Source organism: Eucyclogobius newberryi, unplaced genomic scaffold (genome assembly GCF_026437365.1).
Source record: "Eucyclogobius newberryi isolate DKJ021-1_F unplaced genomic scaffold, fEucNew1.0.hap1 SCAF_16, whole genome shotgun sequence".
NCBI classification, from domain to species: Eukaryota; Metazoa; Chordata; class Actinopteri; order Gobiiformes; family Gobiidae; genus Eucyclogobius; species Eucyclogobius newberryi.
The window spans coordinates 33,352,693-33,374,566 of record NW_027315790.1 but is presented as its reverse complement, the minus strand read 5'-3'; the positions used below and the strand labels follow the sequence as shown (position 1 = coordinate 33,374,566).

Below are 21,874 nucleotides of genomic sequence, written 5' to 3'. Positions count from 1 at the left end.
AAAGTACTCGACCCCATGAGTAAAAGTACTCGACCCCATGAGTAAAAGTACTCAAGTACTCGACCCCATGAGTAAAAGTACTCGACCCCATAAGTAAAAGTACTCAACCCCATGAGTAAAAGTACTCGATCCCATGAGTAAAAGTACTCGACCCCATGAGTAAAAGTACTCGACCCCATGAGTAAAAGTACTCGACCGCATGAGTAAAAGTACTCGACCCCATGAGTAAAAGTACTCGATCCCATGAGTAAAAGTACTCGACCCCATGAGTAAAAGTACTCGACCGCATGAGTAAAAGTACTCGACCCCATGAGTAAAAGTACTCAACCGCATGAGTAAAAGTACTCGACCCCATGAGTAAAAGTACTCGACCGCATGAGTAAAAGTACTCAACCCCATGAGTAAAAGTACTCGATCCCATGAGTAAAAGTACTCGACCCCATGAGTAAAAGTACTCGACCGCATGAGTAAAAGTACTCAACCCCATGAGTAAAAGTACTCGATCCCATGAGTAAAAGTACTCGACCCCATGAGTAAAAGTACTCGATCCCATGAGTTAAAGTACTCGACCGCATGAGTAAAAGTACTCGACCCCATGAGTAAAAGTACTCGATCCCATGAGTAAAAGTACTCGACCGCATGAGTAAAAGTACTCGACCCCATGAGTAAAAGTACTCGACCCCATGAGTAAAAGTACTCGACCCCATGAGTAAAAGTACTCGACCGCATGAGTAAAAGTACTCAACCCCATGAGTAAAAGTACTCGATCCCATGAGTAAAAGTACTCGACCCCATGAGTAAAAGTACTCGATCCCATGAGTTAAAGTACTCGACCGCATGAGTAAAAGTACTCGACCCCATGAGTAAAAGTACTCGATCCCATGAGTAAAAGTACTCGACCGCATGAGTAAAAGTACTCGACCCCATGAGTAAAAGTACTCGACCCCATGAGTAAAAGTACTCGACCCCATGAATAAAAGTACTCGACCCCATGAGTAAAAGTACTCGACCCCATGAGTAAAAGTACTCGATCCCATGAGTAAAAGTACTCGACCGCATGAGTAAAAGTACTCGACCCCATGAGTAAAAGTACTCGACCCCATGAGTAAAAGTACTCGACCCCATGAGTAAAAGTACTCAAGTACTCGACCCCATGAGTAAAAGTACTCGACCCCATAAGTAAAAGTACTCAACCCCATGAGTAAAAGTACTCGATCCCATGAGTAAAAGTACTCGACCCCATGAGTAAAAGTACTCGATCCCATGAGTTAAAGTACTCGACCGCATGAGTAAAAGTACTCGACCCCATGAGTAAAAGTACTCGATCCCATGAGTAAAAGTACTCGACCGCATGAGTAAAAGTACTCGACCCCATGAGTAAAAGTACTCGACCCGATGAGTAAAAGTACTCGACCCCATGAGTAAAAGTACTCGACCCCATGAGTAAAAGTACTCGACCCCATGAGTAAAAGTACTCGATCCCATGAGTAAAAGTACTCGACCGCATGAGTAAAAGTACTCGACCCCATGAGTAAAAGTACTCGACCCCATGAGTAAAAGTACTCGACCCCATGAGTAAAAGTACTCAAGTACTCGACCCCATGAGTAAAAGTACTCGACCCCATAAGTAAAAGTACTCAACCCCATGAGTAAAAGTACTCGATCCCATGAGTAAAAGTACTCGACCCCATGAGTAAAAGTACTCGATCCCATGAGTTAAAGTACTCGACCGCATGAGTAAAAGTACTCGACCCCATGAGTAAAAGTACTCGATCCCATGAGTAAAAGTACTCGACCCCATGAGTAAAAGTACTCAACCGCATGAGTAAAAGTACTCGACCCCATGAGTAAAAGTACTCAACCCCATGAGTAAAAGTACTCGATCCCATGAGTAAAAGTACTCGACCCCATGAGTAAAAGTACTCGACCGCATGAGTAAAAGTACTCAACCCCATGAGTAAAAGTACTCGATCCCATGAGTAAAAGTACTCGACCCCATGAGTAAAAGTACTCGATCCCATGAGTTAAAGTACTCGACCGCATGAGTAAAAGTACTCGACCCCATGAGTAAAAGTACTCGATCCCATGAGTAAAAGTACTCGACCGCATGAGTAAAAGTACTCGACCCCATGAGTAAAAGTACTCGACCCCATGAGTAAAAGTACTCGACCCCATGAGTAAAAGTACTCGACCGCATGAGTAAAAGTACTCAACCCCATGAGTAAAAGTACTCGATCCCATGAGTAAAAGTACTCGACCCCATGAGTAAAAGTACTCGATCCCATGAGTTAAAGTACTCGACCGCATGAGTAAAAGTACTCGACCCCATGAGTAAAAGTACTCGATCCCATGAGTAAAAGTACTCGACCGCATGAGTAAAAGTACTCGACCCCATGAGTAAAAGTACTCGACCCCATGAGTAAAAGTACTCGACCCCATGAGTAAAAGTACTCGACCCCATGAGTAAAAGTACTCGACCCCATGAGTAAAAGTACTCGATCCCATGAGTAAAAGTACTCGACCGCATGAGTAAAAGTACTCGACCCCATGAGTAAAAGTACTCGACCCCATGAGTAAAAGTACTCGACCCCATGAGTAAAAGTACTCAAGTACTCGACCCCATGAGTAAAAGTACTCGACCCCATAAGTAAAAGTACTCAACCCCATGAGTAAAAGTACTCGATCCCATGAGTAAAAGTACTCGACCCCATGAGTAAAAGTACTCGATCCCATGAGTTAAAGTACTCGACCGCATGAGTAAAAGTACTCGACCCCATGAGTAAAAGTACTCGATCCCATGAGTAAAAGTACTCGACCCCATGAGTAAAAGTACTCGACCGCATGAGTAAAAGTACACAAACAAGAGCAAAAACAACTCAAGTGAAAGTTAAAGTTTCTGGTACAAATCGACTTGAGTAAAAGTGTGACGAAGGACCCGCCCCGTTTCTGTCAGGTGCCTGATTGACAGGTCGAGTAGCCAATCACGCGTTAGCATAGGCAAGTTAGGTTGAGGATGCTACGAGTTTGCAGAGTTTTAGTTGTTTTCCCCCACATCGTGTAGAGCTTGTGGTTGTTGTTTGGTGTGCGTGATAAAAAGTGAGTATTTGTTAGAAACAAAAGTAGACATAGACACACCATTTGTTCCATGAGTGTATAAAGTGTTGCATGCTATTCGAATTGTTTTATAGTGTAGTTAAAGTTATATATTTACCTTGTTTTGTATTTGTGAATGCTAAGTGCCTCGAGCTAAGCGCTAACAGCAGTAGCTCCGACGGAGCTCATGTATATTTGTGCATTATATGTTATTGTTTTACAGATTTTATTATAATTTATATTCTCCTTGTTTATATTACAGAACCACACACATATTTGCATGATCAATAACTGCTCTGTAAATACCAACCACCAGTATTATTTGACTAAAAACTTTAATAAAGAGAAAACCCTGGATCATCTCTCCCAGTGCATTCTTGCCAATGCCCCCTGGCGGTCACAACCCGTATGAAACCAGAAAATTAGCTCTCCCCAAAACAAAAAGGTTTAAAAAGTACTTGATGAGTAACAAAAAGTTTTCACATATATTTGGAGAATCGTTGGATTGTGCGTAAAATGCGGCGATTTTCATCAAGACTCGATGAATTGTGCTGTTTTTGGTCGACGGGAGAAGTTTGTCACCATGGAGACGAAAGCACTGATCTCAGAAGGATCCAGAGATACTTCAGTAAAGTACAGAGACCTAACAATGATACTTGAGTGCAGTACTTTTACTTTTGTACTTTGTTCCACTTTCCAGCACTGAGTTTAAATGACAGTTTAATAAAAGTTTAATGTCAGAGGAGAAGTTCAGTGTCTCTGGTCACAGCCGCCAGGGGCAGCCTGAGGGGCAGCCTGAGGGTCAACTGAGGGTCAACTGAGGGTCAAGCTCTCGGTCAAGCTCTCGGTCCAGCTCTTGGTCCAGCTCTTGGTCCAGCTCTTGGTCCAGCTCTTGGTCCAGCTCTCGGTCCAGCTCTTGCTCTCGGTCCAGACCTCGGTCCAGCTCTTGGTCCAGCTCTTGGTCCAGCTCTCGGTCCAGCTCTTGCTCTCGGTCCAGACCTCGGTCCAGCTCTCGGTCCAGCTCTTGGTCCAGCTCTCGGTCCAGCTCTTGCTCTCGGTCCAGACCTCGGTCCAGCTCTTGGTCCAGCTCTTGCTCTCGGTCCAGCTCTTGGTCCAGCTCTTGGTCCAGCTCTTGCTCTCGGTCCAGACCTCGGTCCAGCTCTTGGTTCAGCTCTTGGGCCAGCTCTTGGTCCAGCTCTTGCTCTCGGTCCAGACCTCGGTCCAGCTCTTGGTTCAGCTCTTGGGCCAGCTCTTGGTCCAGCTCTTGGTCCAGCTCTTGCTCTCGGTCCAGACCTCGGTCCAGCTCTTGGTCCAGCTCTTGCTCTCGGTCCAGCTCTTGGTCCAGCTCTTGGTCCAGCTCTTGCTCTCGGTCCAGCTCTTGGTCCAGCTCTTGGTCCAGCTCTTGGTCCAGCTCTTGCTCTCGGTCCAGACCTCGGTCCAGCTCTTGGTTCAGCTCTTGGTCCAGCTCTTGGTCCAGCTCTTGCTCTCGGTCCAGACCTCGGTCCAGCTCTTGGTTCAGCTCTTGGTCCAGCTCTTGGTCCAGCTCTTGCTCTCGGTCCAGACCTCGGTCCAGCTTTTGGTTCAGCTCTTGGTCCAGCTCTTGGTCCAGCTCTTGCTCTCGGTCCAGACCTCGGTCCAGCTCTTGGTTCAGCTCTTGGGCCAGCTCTTGGTCCAGCTCTTGCTCTCGGTCCAGACCTCGGTCCAGCTCTTGGTTCAGCTCTTGGGCCAGCTCTTGGTCCAGCTCTTGGTCCAGCTCTTGCTCTCGGTCCAGACCTCGGTCCAGCTCTTGGTTCAGCTCTTGGGCCAGCTCTCGGTCCAGCTCTTGGGCCAGACCTCGGTCCAGCTCTCGGTCCAGCTCTTGGTCAGGACGTTAGATGTTCTGCCTGTGCTTGAGTTGGGGGTCAGAGCGTGGCCAGGACGCGGGAGAAGGAGATGATGATGGACAAAGTGGTTTGACCCGCGCCGAAGACCAGAGCCTGCATCGCCGCCATGTCTTTACCGGCCACGCGGTAAACGCCGGCTACAGCCGCACCTGAAGAGAGAGGAGGTCAGAAGGTCAGAGGGTCAGAGGATCAGAGGGTCAAAGGGTCAGAGGATCAGAGGGTCAAAGGGTCAGAGGGTCAAAGGGTCAGAGGGGATCAGAGCTTGGTTCCTCACTGGTGATGACGGCTCCGCACAGAGAAACGATGAAGCCGACACTGATGAGGACGACAGTGATGAGACGTCCTCGTTTGTGTCTCTGTAACATGAAGAACATGAGGAGCCCGACCACGCCGTGGACGAAGAGCGACGAGAAGAGTGTCCACAGGAACACCCAGTACCACATCTCTGAAAGACACAAAAACAACACACGAGCGGCTTTAGAGCGGCTTTAGAGCGGCTTTAAAGCGGCTTTAGAGCGGCTTAAGAGCGGCTTTAGAGCGGCGAGAGGAACACCCAGTACCACATCTCTGAAAGACACACACACATGGCTTTAGAGTGGCTTTAGAGCGGCTTTAGAGCGGCTTAAGAGCGTCTTTAGTGCGTCCACAGGAACACCCAGTACCACATCTCTGAAAGACACAAAAACAACACACAAGAGCGGCTTTAGAGCGGCTTTAGTGCGTCCACAGGAACACCCAGTACCACATCTCTGAAAGACACACACAGACTGCTTTAGAGCGGCTTTAGAGCGGATTTAGAGCGGCTTTAGAGCGACTTTGGAGCGGCTTTAGAGCGGCTTTAGAGCGGCTTTAGAGTGTCCAGAGGAACACCCAGTACCAGATCTCTGAAAGACACACACACGCGGCTTTAGAGTGGCTTTAGAGCGGCTTTAGAACGGCGAAAGAAACACCCAGTACCACATTTCTGAAAGACACACACACACGGCTTTAGAGCGGCTTTAGTGCGTCCACAGGAACACCCAGTACCACATCTCTGAAAGACACACAGGCGCCTTGACCGCCTGGTAAACAGCACACAAGAACGGCTTTGAAATGGCTATGGAGCGGCTTTGGAGCAGCTTTAGAACGGCTTTAGAGTAGCTTTAAAGCGGCTTTAGAGCGTCCACAGGAACACCCAGTACCACATCTCTGAAAGACACACACAGACGGCTTTAGAGCGGCTTTAGAGTGGCTTTAGAGTGGCTTTAGAGCGGTTTTAGAGCAGCTTTAGAGTGGCTTTAGAGCGGCTTTAGAGGGTCCAGAGGAACACCCAGTACCACATCTCTGAAAGACACACACACTCGGCTTTAGAGCGGCTTTAGAGTGGCTTTAGAGCGGCTTTAGAGTGTCCAGAGAAACACCAGTACCACATCTCTGAAAGACACACACACAGGCTTTAGAGCGGCTTTAGAGTGGCTTTAGAGCGGCTTTAGAGAGGCGAGAGGAACACCCAGTACCACATCTCTGAAAGACACACACACAGGCTTTAGAGCGGCTTTAGAGTGGCTTTAGAGCGGCTTTAGAGAGGCGAGAGGAACACCCAGTACCACATCTCTGAAAGACACACACACGCGGCTTTAGAGCGGCTTTAGAGTGTCCAGAGGAACACCCAGTACCACATCTCTGAAAGACACACACACGCGGCTTTAGAGCGGCTTTAGAGTGTCCAGAGGAACACCCAGTACCACATCTCTGAAAGACACACACACGCGGCTTTAGAGCGGCTTTAGCGCGTCCACAGGAACACCCAGTACCACATCTCTGAAAGACACACACACGCGGCTTTAGAGCGGCTTTTGAACAGACTTGGAGCGGCTTTAATACAAACAGGAAGCTCCGCCCTCACACATCCATCACGAGTATTGACTTGTAAATGTACTTTACTTCTGTTTTGTACATTTGGTACATTTCGAAACCAGGCCAAAGTTCAGCTCACGTTTGATCCTCTTTTTTCTTTTTCCTTTAAGACTCAAACTATAAACAGGAAGTAATTTTCCATCAATAATCAGAAGAAACAAGAACCACAGTTTGTGAAACGGTGTTTAACATTTTAACTGGAACGATATCAAAGATGAGTCAAATATTTGTACATTAAGAACACAGTATGTGAAGTACACTCACAAGGGCATGAAGTGATATTTGCTCTTGCAGCAGTTCAGAGACCAGCTGCAGGAGCTGCAGGTGTAACAGAGGTACAGTCGTGCCACTTACTAAAGGCTTTAAGGTTCAGATTGTGATGAGCGAAGTAATACCAACATAGTATATTTGTACAAGTATCGATTCTCATACTAAAATATCTATAGACAATAGTTTAAAGTATATTGTGCTTTTCTGAACGCCTCGACCGCCTCGGACACAGCACACAAGAACGGCTTTGGAGCGGCTTTAGAATGGCTTTGGAATGGCTTTGGAATGGCTTTAGAGCGGCGTTGGAACTGCTTTTTAAATTGCACTGTTATATTTTAAAGGCGGTATGGACAATTTTTCGGCGATTTGAGAACGCAGGCGGAAGTGCACATGCCCCTCCCCCGTGTGGACTGATACAACACACACGTGCGTTTGTTTATTAGCGCAACGGAGCGCATCACATCTCTCGTCTCCCGTAGATTTCTGTCCACTTCTGCGTCAGCTCGAACTGTCTTTCTCCGTCTTCATTTTGCCCCGTACACTGAGGGAACTATATTATGATAGATCCATGCGCTTAGGCACGCGGAAACGTGGGGACGAGCCTGACGCAGCTGCAGGTGAGCGATAGGTGCGTTTTATGATTGATACGTGGCAGGACAAATGATTTATCCACGCCACGAGGAAATATGATAAAAATTTGCTGGAAAAAATCGTCCATTCCACCTTTAAGTTACAGTCGCCAGGATCCGAGAGTTCAGATCGACGTGATTGACAGGTGGATCAGCCAATCAGGGACAGGCCTGTTCCGTCCGTGTTCCTCTGGTTTGAGACTCGCTTTAACTGTTGAGCGTCCTCCAGGGGGCGTGTCACATGTGAGCGTCCTCCAGGGGGCGTGTCACATGTGAGCGTCCTCCAGGGGGCGTGTCACATGTGAGCGTCCTCCAGGGGGCGTGTCACATGTGAGCATCCTCCAGGGGGCGTGTCACATGTGAGCATCCTCCAGGGGGCGTGTCACATGTGAGAGCGTCCTCCAGGGGGATGTCACATTCGAGAGCGTCCTCCAGGGGGCGTGTCACATGTGAGAGCGTCCTCCAGGGGGCGTGTCACATGTGAGCGTCCTCCAGGGGGCGTGTCACATGTGAGCGTCCTCCAGGGGGCGTGTCACATGTGAGCGTCCTCCAGGGGGCGTGTCACATGTGAGCGTCCTCCAGGGGGCGTGTCACATGTGAGCGTCCTCCAGGGGGCGTGTCACATGTGAGCATCCTCCAGGGGGCGTGTCACATGTGAGCATCCTCCAGGGGGCGTGTCACATGTGAGAGCGTCCTCCAGGGGGATGTCACATTCGAGAGCGTCCTCCAGGGGGCGTGTCACATGTGAGAGCGTCCTCCAGGGGGCGTGTCACATGTGAGCGTCCTCCAGGGGGCGTGTCACATGTGAGCGTCCTCCAGGGGGCGTGTCACATGTGAGCGTCCTCCAGGGGGCGTGTCACATGTGAGCGTCCTCCAGGGGGCGTGTCACATGTGAGCATCCTCCAGGGGGCGTGTCACATGTGAGCATCCTCCAGGGGGCGTGTCACATGTGAGCATCCTCCAGGGGGCGTGTCACATGTGAGAGCGTCCTCCAGGGGGATGTCACATTCGAGAGCGTCCTCCAGGGGGCGTGTCACATGTGAGAGCGTCCTCCAGGGGGCGTGTCACATGTGAGAGCGTCCTACAGGTGGCGTGTCACATGTGAGCGTCCTCCAGGGGGCGTGTCACATGTGAGCGTCCTCCAGGGGGCGTGTCACATGTGTGAGCGTCCTCCAGGGGGCGTGTCACATGTGAGAGCGTCCTCCAGGGGGCGTGTCACATGTGAGCGTCCTACAGGGGGCGTGTCACATGTGAGCGTCCTACAGGGGGCGTGTCACATGTGAGCGTCCTCCAGAGGGCGTGTCCTCCAGGGGGCGTATGACACTAATGTGAAGAGTGATACTGAGGTCTAGATCTAAGGAAAGAGGTCACTGGGGGTCACTTATCCTTGACCTCAGTCAAAGTTAAAGTTCATGACTGAGAATGTTCGTTGGCACAAATATGTGCAGCGTTTCTGTAAAACTGCTCCAGCTGCAGTGAAGCAGCGTCATGTCCTTTTCAATCACTGCAAACTCCCAAAGCCTTTGTTGAATTCCACAGAAGAAGAAGCTGCTGCGCAAATCTTCATTTGTGACGTCGTCCTGTGGGACACTCGTTCAGAGCCGAGACGTGTCTTTGACTGACCAGCCACACAGGGTCACACAGCCCCACAGGGTCAGACAGCCACACAGGGTCACACAGCCCCACAGGGTCAGACAGCCACACAGGGTCACACAGCCCCACAGGGTCACACAGCCCCACAGGGTCAGACAGCCACACAGGGTCACACAGCCCCACAGGGTCAGACAGCCACACAGGGTCACACAGCCCCACAGGGTCAGACAGCCCCACAGGGTCACACAGCCCCACAGGGTCAGACAGCCCCACAGGGTCAGACAGCCACACAGGGTCACACAGCCCCACAGGGTCAGACAGCCCCACAGGGTCACACAGCCACACAGGGTCACACAGCCCCACAGGGTCACACAGCCACACAGGGTCACACAGCCCCACAGGGTCAGACAGCCACACAGGGTCACACAGCCACACAGGGTCAGACAGCCCCACAGGGTCAGACAGCCCCACAGGGTCACACAGCCACACAGGGTCAGACAGCCCCACAGGGTCACACAGCCCCACAGGGTCACACAGCCACACAGGGTCAGACAGCCCCACAGGGTCACACAGCCACACAGGGTCAAACAGCCCCACAGGGTCACACAGCCACACAGGGTCAGACAGCCCCACAGGGTCACACAGCCACACAGGGTCAGACAGCCACACAGGGTCACACAGCCACACAGGGTCAGACAGCCACACAGGGTCACACAGCCCCACAGGGTCACACAGCCACACAGGGTCAGACAGCCCCACAGGGTCACACAGCCACACAGGGTCAGACAGCCACACAGGGTCACACAGCCACACAGGGTCAGACAGCCACACAGGGTCAGGGTCACACAGCCACACAGGGTCAGACAGCCACACAGGGTCAGACAGCCACACAGGGTCACACAGCCACACAGGGTCAGACAGCCCCACAGGGTCACACAGCCACACAGGGTCAGACAGCCCCACAGGGTCACACAGCCACACAGGGTCAGACAGCCACACAGGGTCACACAGCCCCACAGGGTCAGACAGCCACACAGGGTCACACAGCCCCACAGGGTCAGACAGCCACACAGGGTCACACTGCCCCACAGGGTCACACAGCCACACAGGGTCAGACAGCCCCACAGGGTCACACAGCCACACAGGGTCAGACAGCCACACAGGGTCACACAGCCACACAGGGTCACACAGCCACACAGGGTCAGACAGCCACACAGGGTCACACAGCCACACAGGGTCAGACAGCCACACAGGGTCACACAGCCACACAGGGTCAGACAGCCACACAGGGTCACACAGCCACACAGGGTCAGACAGCCACACAGGGTCAGACAGCCCCACAGGGTCACAGAATTTGCACGTCGAAACTTATTTCTCGCTCGTGTTTGTCGCGCTTACGTGTGCGAACATTTATTTAACAGCTGCTGCGGAATAAGAAACGCTTCAGACACAAATAGAATGTGCTGAGCCGAGAGGAAGTGGTCAACCAAGAAGAAGAAGAAGAAGAAGAAGAAGAAGAAGAAGAAGAAGAAGAAGAAGAAGAAGAAGAAGAAGAAGAAGAAGAAGAAGAAGAAGAAGAAGAAGAAGAAGAAGAAGAAGAAGAAGAAGAAGAAGAAGAAGAAGAAGAAGAACAGTCCTTTTGTTCCTTGTGTCTTTATTTACACATCAACAAAGTGCTCCTCCATGTTTGTAAAGTTCTTCTCCTCTAAAATGACTGACTTCTTTACATCAGCTCATTATTATTATTATTATTATCATCATTATTAATATGTTCTTCTTATTATTATTATTATTACTATGTTTTAATTAAATTATTAGGCCCGAGCACCACAAGCTGGCGAGAGGCCTCTTAGTTCTGTCGGCCGTGCGGAGCACGTCCCGTGCAGACTAATTAGCAATAGGAAAATGGAACATTATTGTTGTAAACGGGCAAAGCCCGTGCGAAACGAGCGCTTTACACGGTCGTCATCTCCACGTAAAGCGCTCGTTTGCGCTAAGTAACTCACGAATATGTTCCCCATCTCCTGCACTTTCCGTGCATATAAACATGTACATTATTACTGTTTAGAGGGCCAGAAACGCAAAGTGGGCGGAGCCCAGTCAAAATTAACGAAAGTACCCGACAGTGACCCGGGGCCAGCACCATGAGGGAGGAAAGCGCGAGCGCGAGTTTATGATATTTGAAAAATGGGAAACATTATTTTCGCCTCGAAATTTTATTCTTTCTTCTTCAGGACCAACTCCCGTATTTTTCACCCAGTGAACATTGACCAAAAGTCACAAAAAAATTGCAAACCTCTATAAATCTCCTTTTTCTAAAATTTTAAAAAAATGGCGCGTCAGCGCCCCCAAATGAACAAATGCATCGAGAGATAGGAAATGGCCAAAAAAAAAATCTGATCCTAGAATCATGAAATTTGGCGCAGAGGTAGATGGTGAACAGAGAAGTAAAAAATAATATTAAGGCAACGCCGTTCGCCCAACCAAATTTTGGCCATATTGGATCAAAATTTGCTAAGCCGCAAGCTATTGCTAGAATTTCAGAAATGTCCCGAATTTTAAATTTGCTGCCGTTTGCGCAGATAAAGTCTGAATTGTGTCAAATTTGAATCAATTGTTAAACACTTTTCCCAAAACCTACTTGAGGTGAAGCTGATTATTTTGGCGCGATAGCGCCCCCTACAGAGTGAAATTTAATTTTACATGGAGGGTAAAATATTTACTTTTTTGAAATTTTACAAAATTTGGCACAAAAATTCCATTTTGGCATCCCGATCCAAAAGTCAATGAGACATATGTCATATTTGTTACGGAGTAGCCGTAGCGATGACAGGAGCCTCCCATGTTATTCCAATGGGGAAATCGCCAAATCTGAACATACTTACACTTCATACTTTTACAAACTCCTCCAGGAGCGTTAGCCCGATTAGCCTGAAATTTGGTGAGACTCATCTTTAGGGGAGGTCCATCAAAAAATATCAACATTTTTATTGCAAGAGTTACGGTCTCTGTGCGACGGAGCCGCAAACTTTCCATTTATATGTAAAGCAAAGGGAAGAAGACGCGACAGCATCACGGTGACAAGGGCCGATCATCGCTGCTTGCGGCTATAGTTATTAATATTATTAGGCCCGAGCGCCACAAGCTGGCGAGAGGCCTATTAATCTCGTAAGGCCGTGCGAAGCACGGCTGTGAAAGTGCGCACGTTGTATGCACAAAATCGAGCGCGAAGCGCTCGCCCACTTCCAGGCACTCACTAACGCACTCCTTCACTCACGCACGCCCCGTGCAGACGATCGCGGTCGTCATCCCCTTATAAAGCACTCATTTGCCCTAAGTAGCTCACGAATACGTTCCCCATCTCTTGCATGTTCCGTGCATATAAGCATGTAATGCAAAAATTGAACATTATTACTGTATAGAGGGCCAAAACACAAAGTGGGCGGAGCCCACTCAAAATTAACGAAAGTACCCGTCAGTGACCAGGGACCCACACCATGAGGTAGGAAAGCGCGAGCGCTTTCCGAAAATGTATAGTTTATGATATTTGAGAAATGGGAAACATTGTTTTCGCATCGGAATATTATTCTTTCTTTCTTCTTCTTCTTCTTCTTCTCGGGACCAACCCCCCTATTTTTCACCCAGTGAACATTGACGAAAAGTCACAAAAATTTGCACACCTATAAAAATCGTGCCTCTCTACATTCTGGCTATTTCTCTTTTCTAAAATAAAAAAAAAATTGGCGCATCAGCGCCCCCAAATGTACCAAAAATGCATTGAGATAGGAAATGACCCAAAAAAAATCTGATCCTAGAATCATGAAATTTGGCGCAGAGGTAGATGGTGACAAGAGAAGTAAAAAATATTATTACGGCAACGCCGTCCACCCAACCAAATGTCGGCCATATTGGTTCAAAAATGGCTAAGCATGATTCAGGAGTTTTTCCAAACGTCGTACTTTTACGAACTCCTCCCAGGGCGTTGGCTCTAAAAAGCTGAAATTTGGTGAAAATGGTACTGAGGAGTGGGACATCAAAACTTATTCAAATTACATTGATACCTGTCACGGTCTCTGAGCGGCGAAGCCGCAAACTTTAGCTAGAATTTCATAATTTTAACGAAAGAATGCTTGAAGAAAAGAGGTGGAGGTCTGGCGGTGTATGTGAACACGAGCTGGTCCAAACCCGAACACTGCACAGTGAGGGAGCAGCTATGTAACAAGGATATTGAACTATTGGCTATTGGCATGAGGCCATATTATCTGCCCCGGGAGTTCTCACATGTGATTTTGATCGCAGTCTATGTGGCCCCGTCTGCCAATGCTGAAAATGCTTGTGAAGCACTGCTCTCCTGCACTTGTAGGCTGCAAACACAGCATCCACAGGCTCTCTTCCTCATCTCTGGTGACTTTAACCACGCTTCTCCCTCTTCTGTTCTCCCAACATACACCCAGTATGTTACCTGCCCCACCAGAGAGAATAGAACATTGGACTTGTTTTTTGCCAACACCAAGGAGGCTTATTCCTCTTCCCCCCTCCCTCCCCTGGGCAGCTCGGACCACAACCTTGTACATCTGAGGCCTGTGTATGAACCCATCGTGCGCAGGCAGCCTGTGGTGTCCCGTGAGGTGAGGATGTGGTCTGCTGAGAGCGAGGAGGCTCTGAGGGACTGCTTCAGCACCACTGTCTGGACTGAGCTTTATGACCCACATGGGGAGGACATCAACACCATCACAGAGTGCATCACGGACTACATCAACTTCTGTTTTGAGAACATTGTTTTCCAAACAACAAGCCATGGATTAACCGTGAACTGAAGGCTCTGCTGAAGGAGAAGAAGAGAGCCTTCAGGTCAGGGAACAAGGAGGAGCTGAGGACTGTGCAGAAGGAGCTGAGGAGGAAGATCAGGCAGGCTGAGGCCGGCTACAAGAGGAGGATGGAGGAGCAGCTGCAGCAAAAGAACATTCAGGGAGTGTGGAGGAGCCTGAAAACCATCTCGGGCTTCAAAATCCCCCCTGCCCAGACAGAGGGGGATCTACAGTGGGTGAATGATTTAAATGCTCACTTCTTGAGGTTTGATCGGTCACCCGCCCCTCCCCCTGCACAGCTGCATGCTCCCTCTTCCACAGCTGGACAATGCCCTGCATCTGTTCCTCTTCGCTTATCTGCCCCGGACCATCAGCTCCCCACTTCGCCTGGACTCACCCATCCCCCCAGCACACGGTCCCCCTGCCAACCACTGACTGTCACAGCAGCACAGGTGAGGAGTGAGCTGAAGAGGATTAAAGTGAGGAAGGCAGCAGGACCTGATGGCATCAGCCCCAGGCTCCTTAAGTCCTTAGATGAACTGTGTGGAGTTATGGAGCATGTCTTCAACATGAGCCTGAAGCTGAGGGTGGTACCACAGGTCTGGAAGACCTCCTGTCTGGTACCTGTGCCTAAGACACCGCGCCCCAAAGACCTCAACAGCTTCAGGCCAGTGGCTCTCACGTCCCACCTGATGAAGACACTGGAGCGGCTAGTCCTGGACCACCTCCGCTCCACCGTGAGCTCAGCCATGGACCCGCTGCAGTTTGCATATCGGTCTGGCATCGGAGTGGAGGACGCTGTCATCTCCCTGCTGCACCGCTCTCTCTCTCACCTGGAAAAGCCTGGCAGCTCTGTGAGGATTCTGTTCTTCGATCTTTCCAGCGCCTTCAACACCATCCAGCCGCTGCTCCTGAGGGACAAGCTGGAGACGGCTGGTGTGGGGTATGACCTGGCAGAGTGGATCCTGGACTACCTCACAGACCGACCCCAGTTTGTGAGAGCCCGGGACTGTGTGTCTGACACTCGGACCTGCAGTGTGGGGGCGCCCCAGGGCACTGTCCTCGCGCCCTTTCTCTTCACCCTTTACACTGCAGACTTCAGACATGACACGGACAGCTGTGTCCTGCAGAAGTTCTCTGACGACTCTGCCATCATCGGACTCCTCACGGACGACGATGACGCGGAGTACAGAGGACTGGAGCAGGACTTTGTGGACTGGTGTCAGCGGAACCACCTCCTCATCAACGCGGGGAAGACCAAGGAGATGGTGGTGGATTTCCGCAGACGCCACCCCACTGCCCCCTCACCAGTGAACATCCAGGGACGGGACATTGAGAGAGTGACTCATACAAGTACCTGGGTGTTCATCTGAACCACAAACTGGACTGGACTCATAACACAGACGCACTGTACAGGAAGAGCCAGAGTCGGCTCTACCTCCTGAGGAGACTCAGGTCTTTTGGAGTGACAGGGCCACTCCTGAAGACCTTCTCTGACTCTGTGGTGGCATCAGCTCCTGTAGGTGTGGCCTGCTGGAGCAGCAGCATCACAGAGAGGGAGAGGAAGAGGCTGGACAGAGTCATCAAGAAGTCCAGCTCCGTCCTGGGCTGTGCTCTGGACTCGGTGCAGGAGGTGGGGGACAGGAGGGTCCTGGCTAGATTCACATCTATGCTGGACCATGAGTGTCGCCCCCTGCAGGACACTCTGTCCACTCTGGAGAGCAGCTTCAGTGAGAGACTGATCCACCCTCGCTGTGTGAAGGAAAGGTTTCGTAGGTCTTTCCTTCCTGCTGCTGTCAGACTTTATAACAAAAACTGTTAGTACTGAACACTCGCAATACTGACCTAACCTAATACTGATGTGCAATTCTGTCATATGTGCAATTCATGTGAAATTCATGTGCAATCTATGTGCTGTCGTGACACATATTCATGTGCAATTACTGTCGGGATCACATGCAATGGTATTTATGTATTTATATCTTCTTTAATTATTTATTTGTCTATGGGAGTTTTTATTTATTTATAGGAGATCTTCTACTGAAAGTGTTTTTCAGACTTCCTATAAGTGATCTGTTCTTCTGGATCTACCTCTGTATCTACCTGCGTTGCACCAATGAAATTTCCCCATGTGGGACAATAAAGGAATATCTTATCTTATCTTAATCTCCCAAATTTAACATTTCTGCCGTTTGCGCAGATAAAGTCCGAATTGCGTCAAATTAGAATCAGTTGTTAAACTCTTTGCCCTAAACCTACTTGAAGTGAAATAAATTAATTTGGAGCCACAGCGCCCCCTACAGCTTTTATATGGAGGTTAAAAGTTTAGTTTTGCGAAATTATCTGAAATTTGACACACAACTCAATTTTAGCCCCATCAAAAAAGTCAATGAGACCCATGTCATAATTGTTATGGCGTTGCCGTAGCGATGACCAAAACCTCCCATGTTATTCCAATGGGGAAATTGCCAGAACATGTTTACACTTTAGACTTTCACAAACTCCTCCCAGGGCGTTAGACATATTAAAGGTGGTATGGCCGATTTTTTTCAGCCAAATTTTTATCATATTTCCTCGTGGCGTGGATAAATCATTTGTCCTGCCACGTATCAATCATAAAACGCACCTATCGCTCACCTGCAGCTGCGTCAGGCTCGTCCCCACGTTTCCGCGTGCCTAAGCGCATGGATCTATCATAATATAGTTCCCTCAGTGTACGGGGCAAAATGAAGATGGAGAAAGACAGTTCGAGCTGACGCAGAAGTGGACAGAAATCTACGGGAGACGAGCGATGTGATGCACGTGTGTGTTGTATCAGTCCACACGGGGGAGGGGCATGTGCACTTCCGCCTGCGTTCTCAAATCGCCGAAAAATCGTCCATACCGCCTTTAACCTGAAATTTGGTGAGACTCAACTTCAGGGGTGGACCATCAAAAGTTATCCACATTTTCATTCAAAGAGTCACGGTGTCTGTGCGGCAAAGCCGCACATTTTGCCAAGAATTCAAAATAAAATTGCTTTTTGATGGTAAAACAAAGGGGAGAAGATGTGAAAGCGTCACAGATTCAGCAGTAGGCGTAATAAAAGGACAATTGGGGCGCGTCAGCGCCCCCTCCTCTTGCGGTGTGGCGGCGGCGTGGCGAGGGCTGATCATTGCCGCTTGCGGCTATATTTATTATTATTATTAGTTAGTTTGTCTTTAGGCTGACACAGGTGCACAACTCGTTTATAACAACGACACTTATTACACCAAAATGTCACCAGAATAAACCATTTCCGAATTTCATGAATAATGCACTTAAAATGTAAATATCTCACACTTCTGCATATTTCACCCTTTATTTGAAAATGTGAAACAAAATCTCAATGTTCAATAGAAATAATAAAGCTGCAAATATTAATTGGCTAAATGTGGAAAGTCAACTATGAAAAATCAGAAAAAACTGACTCTAAAACACCAGCCTGGACCACACGGGGGACCACACAGGAGACCACACGGGGACCACACGGGAAACCACACGGGGGACCACACGGGAGACCACACGGGGGACCACACGGGAGACCACACGGGGACCACACAGGAGACCACACAGGAGACCACACGGGGACCACACGGGAGACCACACGGGGGACCACACGGGAGACCACACGGGAGACCACACAGGAGACCACACAGGAGACCACACGGGGACCACACGGGAGACCACACAGGAGACCACACGGGAGACCACACGGGGACCACACGGGAGACCACACAGGAGACCACACAGGAGACCACACGGGGACCACACAGGAGACCACACGGGGACCACACAGGAGACCACACAGGAGACCACACGGGGACCACACGGGAGACCACACGGGGGACCACACGGGAGACCACACGGGAGACCACACAGGAGACCACACAGGAGACCACACGGGGACCACACGGGAGACCACACAGGAGACCACACGGGAGACCACACAGGGACCACACGGGAGACCACACAGGAGACCACACGGGGACCACACGGGAGACCACACAGGAGACCACACGGGGACCACACAGGAGACCACACAGGAGACCACACGGGGGACCACACGGGAGACCACACAGGAGACCACACGGGAGACCACACGGGGGACCACACGGGAGACCACACAGGAGACCACACAGGAGACCACACGGGAGACCACACGGGGACCACACAGGAGACCACACGGGAGACCACACGGGGACCACACAGGAGACCACACGGGGACCACACAGGAGACCACACGGGAGACCACACGGGGACCACACAGGAGACCACACGGGAGACCACACGGGGACCACACAGGAGACCACACGGGGACTACACGGGAGCGCCGGTTCCGTACCTGTGAAGTGCTGCAGCGTGGAGCCGTGGACCCAGAGGCTGAGCACCTGCTGCACGGACAGATTCAGCGCGTAGTCCCGGCTCGCGGTCATGTCTGCCGGTCCCGCGCCGCCGCTGCCGCTGCTGCAGCTGTTACCGAGCACGGCATGCGACCGGCGGCCTCTCTCCTCCTCTCTCCACTTCTCCCCTCCTCTCTCCTCCTCTCTCCACTTCTCCCCTCCTCTCTCCTCCTCTCTCCACTTCTCCCCTCCTCTCTCCTCCTCTCTGCTCCTCTCTCCTCTCTCTTCCTCTCTCCTCCTCTCTTCCCCTCTCTCCTCTCTCCACTTCTCTCCTCCTCTCTGCTCCTCTCTCTTCCTCTCTCCTCCTCTCTCCTCTCCGGTCTCCCACGCCTCTACCGATGCCTGCGCTGCGTCTTCACGCCCGGCTCCGCGGCGGCGGCGGGGCACGGCGGCGGAGGCAGCTCGGAGGCCATGATGCACGGATGGCACGGAGCATGGCACGGTGGTGGTGGCGGCGGCCGGTCCCGGGCTCGTCCTGCATCAGCCGTTAAAGGGGCCGTAGCCGGTTTGCGCTTTATGAATGAAGGAGACAAAAGGGAACGGCGCAGGTCTGCGCGGTGACGTCACGTCACGCGTTTGACCGGAGCGTCCTGGAAACGTCACGACCACGCGCTCGGACCATGGATGCGCACTGGACTGCCCCTTTATGAGGAAGAGGAGGAGGAAGAGGAGGAGGAGGAGGAGGAAGAAGAGAAGGCAGAGGAAGGAGAAGAAGAGGAGGAAGAAGAATAAGAGGAGGAGGAAGAAGAGGTGGAGGAGGATGTAGAGGAGGAGGATGTAGAGGAGGAGGAAGATGAGGAGGAGGAGGAGGAGGAAGAAGAGAAGGCAGAGGAAGAAGAAGAAGAGGAGGAAGAAGAATAAGAGGAGGAGGAAGAAGAGGTGGAGGAGGATGTAGAGGAGGAGGATGTAGAGGAGGAGGAGGAAGAAGAGGTGGAGAAGGATGTAGAGGAGGAGGAGGAAGAAGAAGAGGAGGAAGAAGAAGAGGAGGAGGATGTAGAGGAGGAGGAGGATGTAGAGGAGGAGGAGGATGTAGAGGTGGAGGAGGAAGAAGAAGAGGAGGAAGAAGAAGAGGAGGAGGATGTAGAGGAGGAGGAGGATGTAGAGGAGGAGGAGGATGTAGAGGTGGAGGCTCTTCACAAAGTATGAAACATAAAGGATGTGGTGATGATGAAAGCAGATCTGAGGTCAGGTTTTCCCTGGTTCTTCTTCTTCCTGAAGCCTCAGAGTTTATGTCTAAGTTTTTTAGTCCACGAGAGACAAAATCTGAACCTCAGTGACGCTGTTGGATACAGAGAGCAAATAAAACCAAAATAATAATATCATATTTGTTTGACATTGATCTGACTCATTGCGTTCTCAGGAGCTCTCCTTGGTGCTGATTCGCTTGGCCAAATCTCCCAAAATCTCATCCCATCATGAATATTAAAACACTGACAATGGCCAAAAGAGGAAATGAATGATCCTTATTCACATTTATATGAGCGCAGGTTATTAACACCTCCATGTTTACATCTTCTCCCATAAAAACACAGAGTTTGAAACACAAAATGTTGATTGCACAATTTGGAAGTACGTGCATAAATGGATTATACTTCTGAATACAAGTCCTCCAGCTTCTGACTAAACCGAGGTAACGATCTGGGTCTGGTCTTCAGCTCCAGCTGAAGGATGGAGCACACTTCCCTGGTTGTGATTGACATTTAATGACTTTATTCACTGGTTAAAATGTTTAACTCATTAAAATTATCAACTCATTATCTTTGTTCATTTCAAAATCAGTTTATGTAGTTCTTTTATTTACCAGTAGATGGCTCCAAATGACTGCGCCAGATTTTCAGATCAAACATGAAGTCTCATTTACTCAAACCTCAGACCAAAGGCAGGACCAAACCAGGTCCAGAACGGGACCAAACCAGGTCCAGAACAGGACCAAACTAAGTCCAGAACAGGACCAAACCAAGTCCAGGACAGGACCAAACCAAGTCCAGAACAGGACCAAACCAAGTCCAGGACAGGACCAAACCAAGTCCAGGACAGGACCAAACCAAGTCCAGAACAGGACCAAACCAAGTCCAGGACAGGACCAAACCAAGTCCAGAACAGGACCAAACCAAGTCCAGGACAGGACCAAACCAAGTCCAGAACAGGACCAAACCAGGTCCAGAACGGGACCAAACCAAGTCCAGAACGGGACCAAACCAAGTCCAGATCAGGACCAAACCAAGTCCAGAACAGGACCAAACCAAGTCCAGAACAGGAAAAAAACCAAGTCTAGATCAGGACCAAACCAAGTCCAGAACGGGACCAAACCAAGTCCAGATCAGGACCAAACCAAGTCCAGAACGGGACCAAACCAAGTCCAGAACAGGACCAAACCAGGTCCAGAACAGGACCAAACCAGGTCCAGAACAAGACCAAACCAGGTCCAGAACAGGACCAAACCAAGTCAAGACCAGGACCAAACCAAGTCCAGACCCAGACCCGGGTCTAGACCCAGTTCCCAGTCCGGACCCTTTGACCCCGACACTGGCTCTTCTCCTCGGGCCCTTTGGCGTCTGACACTGGATCCAGGTCTAGACTTGAGGCTTGAGTTTGTATCGTTGGTGTTTCACTCGAGCAGCAGCTCCAGGTGCTTTTCTGCTCATTATATTTACATGTAAACAAAAGCAGCTCCTCAAACGCCCTCAGCGACTCTCATTAATATAATAATAATAATAATAAAGATAATATAATAATAATAATAATAATAATAACAATAATAATGTGCAGAAGGTCGAGTCTTTGTAAATGAGTTGTTCACATTAATCACTTTGTGGTTCATTGAGGGGCTTTTTGGTGCGATCTAATCCGACACCAATCCTGGACGAGCCTTTGTGAGTCACTCCTTTTCTTCTTCTTCTTCTTCTTCTTCTTCTTCTTCTTCTTCTTCTTCTTCTTCTTCTTCTTCTTCTTCTTCTTCTTCTTCTTCTTCTTCTTCTTCTTCTTCTTCTTCTTCTTCTTCTTCTTCTTCTTCTTCTTCTTCTTCTTCTTCTTCTTCTTCTTCTTCTTCTTCTTCTTCTTCTTCTTCTTCTTCTTCTTCTTCTTCTTCTTCTTCTTCTTCTTCTTCTTCTTCTTCTTCTTCTTCTTCTTCTTCTTCTTCTTCTTCTTCTTGTGGCGACCCCCATCCTTTTCTGCCGCTCCGTTTGATCCTTGAGCGTTCGTGTCGAGCTGAAACTCGACTCCGATCTGTTCAAACCTGTCGTGTAGATTTACCTCTGAACCCGAGTGACTGAAGAGCTCTT

General features: G+C 49.8%; 1 protein-coding gene across 1 annotated transcript; it reads right to left on the bottom strand.

Annotated features, from left to right (window-relative positions):
* Nucleotides 1-4,860: 4,860 nt before the first annotated feature.
* tmem170b (transmembrane protein 170B) lies at nt 4,861-18,776 on the bottom strand. The gene is made up of 3 exons (XM_072447216.1): nt 18,536-18,776; nt 5,251-5,421; nt 4,861-5,125 (listed from the first exon to the last, which is right to left on the bottom strand). The coding sequence occupies exons 1-3, from the start codon at nt 18,624-18,626 to the stop codon at nt 4,995-4,997; spliced, it is 393 nt and encodes a 130-aa protein (XP_072303317.1). The 5' UTR covers nt 18,627-18,776; the 3' UTR covers nt 4,861-4,994.
* Nucleotides 18,777-21,874: the final 3,098 nt, after the last annotated feature.

Coding starts and splice junctions, on each gene's coding strand:
- tmem170b (XM_072447216.1), bottom strand. CDS start 18,626: ATGACCGCGAGCCGGGACTACGCGCTGAATCTGTCCGTGCAGCAGGTG. Junction 5,422..18,535: donor CACGCTGCAGCACTTCACAG/GTACGGAACCGG, acceptor TGTGTCTTTCAG/AGATGTGGTACTGGGTGTTC. Junction 5,126..5,250: donor GTGCGGAGCCGTCATCACCA/GTGAGGAACCAA, acceptor CTCTCTCTTCAG/GTGCGGCTGTAGCCGGCGTT.